We start from the raw sequence: 4,586 nt of genomic DNA on the forward strand, positions 1-4,586 counted from the left end.
CACATTTGGTCCGTCATAAATGAAACACTTACCAAATTTTAATATCATCTCCCTCTTTTATCACTACCCAAGGTGAGCTATAGTGTCATTGACACTTTCATTATAGTATATTTTCTAGTAGTAGCAGTACTTAGTGCATTTTTATGTGAATTGTGATTTATTATTCCTATACACTTTGTTTCCAGTTGCCAGATGAGGAGCTGTTAAAGATGTTGATCACTGATTGTCACCTGGATCAGATGGAGAATCTGCATTGGAAAGTACTGGATAATTCTAATTTGCTCCAGCAAACATCGAATTTTTCTATGAATACCAGGCAAGCAATTTAGTACATTTTTAGCTCGCCTTGACATCGTCAAGATGAGCTATTGCCATGGGGTGTCGTCCGTCGTACGTCCGTCCGTCCGTCAACATTTGGCTACAGTCAACGATAACTCAAGAACCGTTTGACCCACATGTTTCAAATTACATATAGTTGTTACTCCTATGGGAGAGGTTTGAACGTCCTATTTTGGAACACGCCAGTCGACCTACTTTAGAGCCACGCCCACTTTTTGGCAAAAATGGAAATGGCCATCTAAATTCATTCGATTTTGGCGATCATTTAGGCGTAGCACCATCTCTCGTCAAGATTTCAGACTTTCAGATCTGAAACATTTATTTTCGCATCAAAACTTATGCATATATGTCATTATCAAGAGTATATAATGGGAGATATGCTATATAATGGGAGTTCTCCCATATAAACTCTTGCTTTATATATCCCCCCTCCCTCTTCTATCACACCCAAGGTGAGCTACAGTGTCATGACACTTTCATTATATAAGAAAACTATTGAGTGACCATGCAAGTATTTGGGGGGCAAAAAACAATTGTTATTTTCATACTCATTAATCAGGGGTGGATCCAAGATTTTTGAAAGGGGGTGTCCAGAAAGAAATAAAGGGCACTTTTTCCTGCTTAATTTTTGTGGTGTTTTAAAAAGCTGCCGAAGCGAATTTTGTTTTCTTACACGTTATATCCATTGGGCTCCTCTGATTGTCTGCTTTGATTTGACCACACCATAGATAGTGTTTGGGATACCATAGATAGTATATAAGCCGATTCGGTTTATAGTTAGGGTTGGGGTTGGCCCGGTTGGGGTTAGGATTTTTGCATCATTCCTTGATATACGAAAAGTCTGATGCGGAAGTTGATACGCGTATATCAAGCCCAATAGATATGTGTAGGAAAAAAAATTCCCATCCTGCTAGTATAGTATATTATTTAACATAGTAGTATATAGTCATCTGCTCGTGGTCATGGGATCATGGGTTACAGAGTTATGGATTGGTCGCGGGGCTAACTCGCTAATCTCTAGATACACTAACTTACCATCAAATTTAATTTAGTTTAGATTAAATATAGTATATAAAGGTCTGTGGGCTAGTTAGCTTTATGGCCAGTGCCTTCATATATTTCAGTTGATGATTCAAAGATTATTTAGTCAATGAAGATACTTGGTGATGGACATAAAATCTGGCATGGTAAATCCAGTTATGACTAGTCAAACCATTGCTCTAATCTATGTGTCATTAGAGAAATAATTTCTACAGTATGTAGTTATTACATACCCCCCTCCCCACTACTCCCATTTGCGCGCACACAACGATGGTGATTGAATCACGGTACATACCGTTAGTTTGTTTTCCCATTTGACGTTGCAAATAGGAAATGGGTTTCTGACCTATTTCCTATTTTTAAAATGAAAATAGAAAATAGGAAATGGGTTTCTGATCCGTTTCCTATTTTAAAAGTCGAAATGGGAAATGGGTTTCTGATCCGTTTCCTATTTTAAAAGTAGAAATAAGAAATGGGAAATGGGTTTCTGATCCGTTTCCTATATTTAAAAGTCTAAATAGGAAATGGGAAAAGGAAAAGAAAGGGGGTACGTGCGTGTACCCGCGTGCACCCGCGTGTACATGCGTGTACCTGCGTGCACCCGCGTGTACGTGCGTGTATCTGCGTGTACGTGCGTGTACCCGCGTGTACGTGCGTGTACGTGCGTGCACGTGCGTGTACGCGCGTGTATTTCCGTGTACCCGCGTGTACGTGCGTGCACCCACGTGCACGTGCGTGTACGTGCGTGTACCCGCGTGTACGTGCGTGTACCCGCGTGTACGTGCGTGTACCCGCGTGTACGTGCGTGTATTTCCGCATGTACGTGCGTGTATCCTGCGTGTACGTGCGTGTACCCGCGTGTACGCTGCGGTGTACCGCGTGTAAGTGCGTGTACGTGTGCTGCTGTACCCGCTGTGCCACGTGAGTGTACCCGCGTGTACGTGCGTGTATCTGCGTGCACGTGCGTTACGTGCGCGTGCGTGTACCCGCCCGTGCACGTGCGTGTACTCGCGTGCACGTGCGTGTACCGCGTGCACGTGCGGGTACCCGCGGTGAGTGCGTGATGTACCTGCGTGTACGTGCGTGTACCTGCGTGTAACTGGCGTGTACCTTGCGTGTACGTGCCGTGTCGTGCGTGAACTCGCGTGTGCGTGCGTGTACGTGCGTTGTACCCGCGTGTACGTGCGTGTATCTGCGCTGCACGTGCGTGTACCCGCGTGTACGTGCGTGCACGTGCGTGTACCGCGAGTACGTGCGTGTACCCACGTGTACGTGCGATGTACCCCCGTGTACGTGGTGTACCGCGTGTACGTGCGTGTATCTGCGTGTACGTGCGTGTAGTGCGTCGTATTCGTCGCGTGTACGCGTGCGTGTACCCGCATGTACGTGCGTGTACGTCCATGTTATGTGCGATTTACGTGCGAGTGTATCCGCGTGTACGTGGTGTACCTGCGTGTGCCACGCGTGTACGCGGCGATACACGCACGTAGGCTAGCCTTCTTTATATGCTCTTGATGTTATATTTGTTGTGGTTGTCTTTACCTTCATTAGCGCATAATTATAACATATTAAATCCTACCTGAATTGTAAGTGTTGTCAGAGACTCAGAGATACAATAATTATATTCCGATTACTGTTAACTAAGAAACATTTAATCATGTTTTCGTTGTGACCAATTCTTAATTTTAAAGAGGTTAATTGCTAATATATATACACGCGAATATACATACGCTATACATACACCTACTATACTATACTATATATACACCTATAATATAGGTATATATGCAGCTCTCTTTAATACCTTCCTCCATCTTTTCCCTCATGCCTGCCCCGCGTGTAAATCGTATTACCGACTATATGCTACTCGGACATATCTTTAATTTTAAGGCTTAATTTTGCCCTCTATGTCCCCCACGGTACTGCCCGGAAGCGCTACCCCTGAGTACGGAACTCATCGTAAAAAGGACTCGGGACATGACGAATTTGGGGGCGTCATAGCCTCAAGGGGCTCAAAGGTCAAGCATGGTGCACCGAGGGGGAATTTCCCTTAATTTAAGGTATTAGGAGGGAAATACGGACTGCGGCCACAAATCTTAACGGGCTCGACCTCATGCTCCTTAATATTCAGTGTATTTCGTGTGACTGGGCAGGAGAACCACACACCAGTTGCGATTTGGAGGTCATAGGTCAAAGGGCAGAGTGGAGGGAAAAGGTCAATATCAGACATTTTCTGAGCGACGCCCCCTCCTGGCTAACGGACAGAGTGAAAAACTTTTTGATCTTCAGCGCTGACCTACCTTTTAGCTCTCTGACATAGTTCAGCATGCAGCTCTTGTAGCAATCGCACCATCTAGTTCGTCCCGCTGGTCCGTCTTGTTGCGTGCGTCGCGGCGTCCGTCGTGCCCGTCCGTCAACAGTTGGCCACCAAATCTTATAACGCTCGCGGCTACGGATCACGATATTCGCACATCGGGGGGGGGCGCGGATCGTCACAAACGAGTGTGGTATGTCGAATGCTGGGCGTCAAAGCGTCAAAGGTCAAGAGGTGCTAAAAGAAGGTGGCGAACTTACCACTCCTTAACTTAAGGTCATAGGGAGGAAATGCAGAATTGCGGCACAAATCTAAACGGCTCGACTAGGCTCGTGATAGTCGGTCTATGCATCATGTAGAAAGCCATTGCACGTGCCGCTAAATTGGAGGTCACAGGTTCAACACAGTCAATTGGGCCACAGGGCATTTATAGCACATTTTTGGAGGACCCATGCTCTGACGGACAGCGACTTTGAAAACTTTTTTTGTTCAGCGCCGTGGACCCTACGATTTTCCTTGGTCATTATTGCAAAGGACCATGAAATGTACTCTTCTGCTGAACATCGCGAAGGTAAGTGCGGATAACCTTTTACCCTCAAGAGGAGCGTGTTAACACTGCAGATTTGCTTTACCTGTCTGCTTAGAAAGAATTTGAACTGCCGGGCTTGCTAGTAGATCTATAATGCCTGGATGTCACGAGCCTACAATGCCAGTGAAATTTCAAAAGCCTAATTTCGACTTGAAGAAGGTTATGCTCCTTAATCCTATAATTTCGGTTACTGCGCATCGTCTGTACTGTCAGTATTTACCATGTAGACGTACCTGCCACTTTCCCAGTGCATGTGGTGGTGGCTGTGTAGTTTTTGCCTGGTCGTTAATTAGTTTACAGAGA

General features: G+C 45.4%; 1 protein-coding gene across 1 annotated transcript in view; it reads left to right on the plus strand.

Moving 5' to 3' along the window:
- Positions 1–171: 171 nt before the first annotated feature.
- LOC106811189 (neuronal PAS domain-containing protein 2-like) overlaps positions 172–4,586 on the plus strand; it is a 26,457-nt gene continuing 22,042 nt past the window's right edge. Inside the window, exon 1 of the mRNA XM_014814732.1 lies at positions 172–316. Coding sequence (XP_014670218.1) covers positions 210–316 — 107 coding nt within the window. The 5' untranslated portion in view covers positions 172–209. The remainder of the gene's footprint in view (positions 317–4,586) is intronic.

This window comes from Priapulus caudatus, unplaced genomic scaffold (assembly GCF_000485595.1).
Source record: "Priapulus caudatus unplaced genomic scaffold, Priapulus_caudatus-5.0.1 Scaffold512, whole genome shotgun sequence".
Classification (NCBI taxonomy): domain Eukaryota; kingdom Metazoa; phylum Priapulida; class Priapulimorpha; order Priapulimorphida; family Priapulidae; genus Priapulus; species Priapulus caudatus.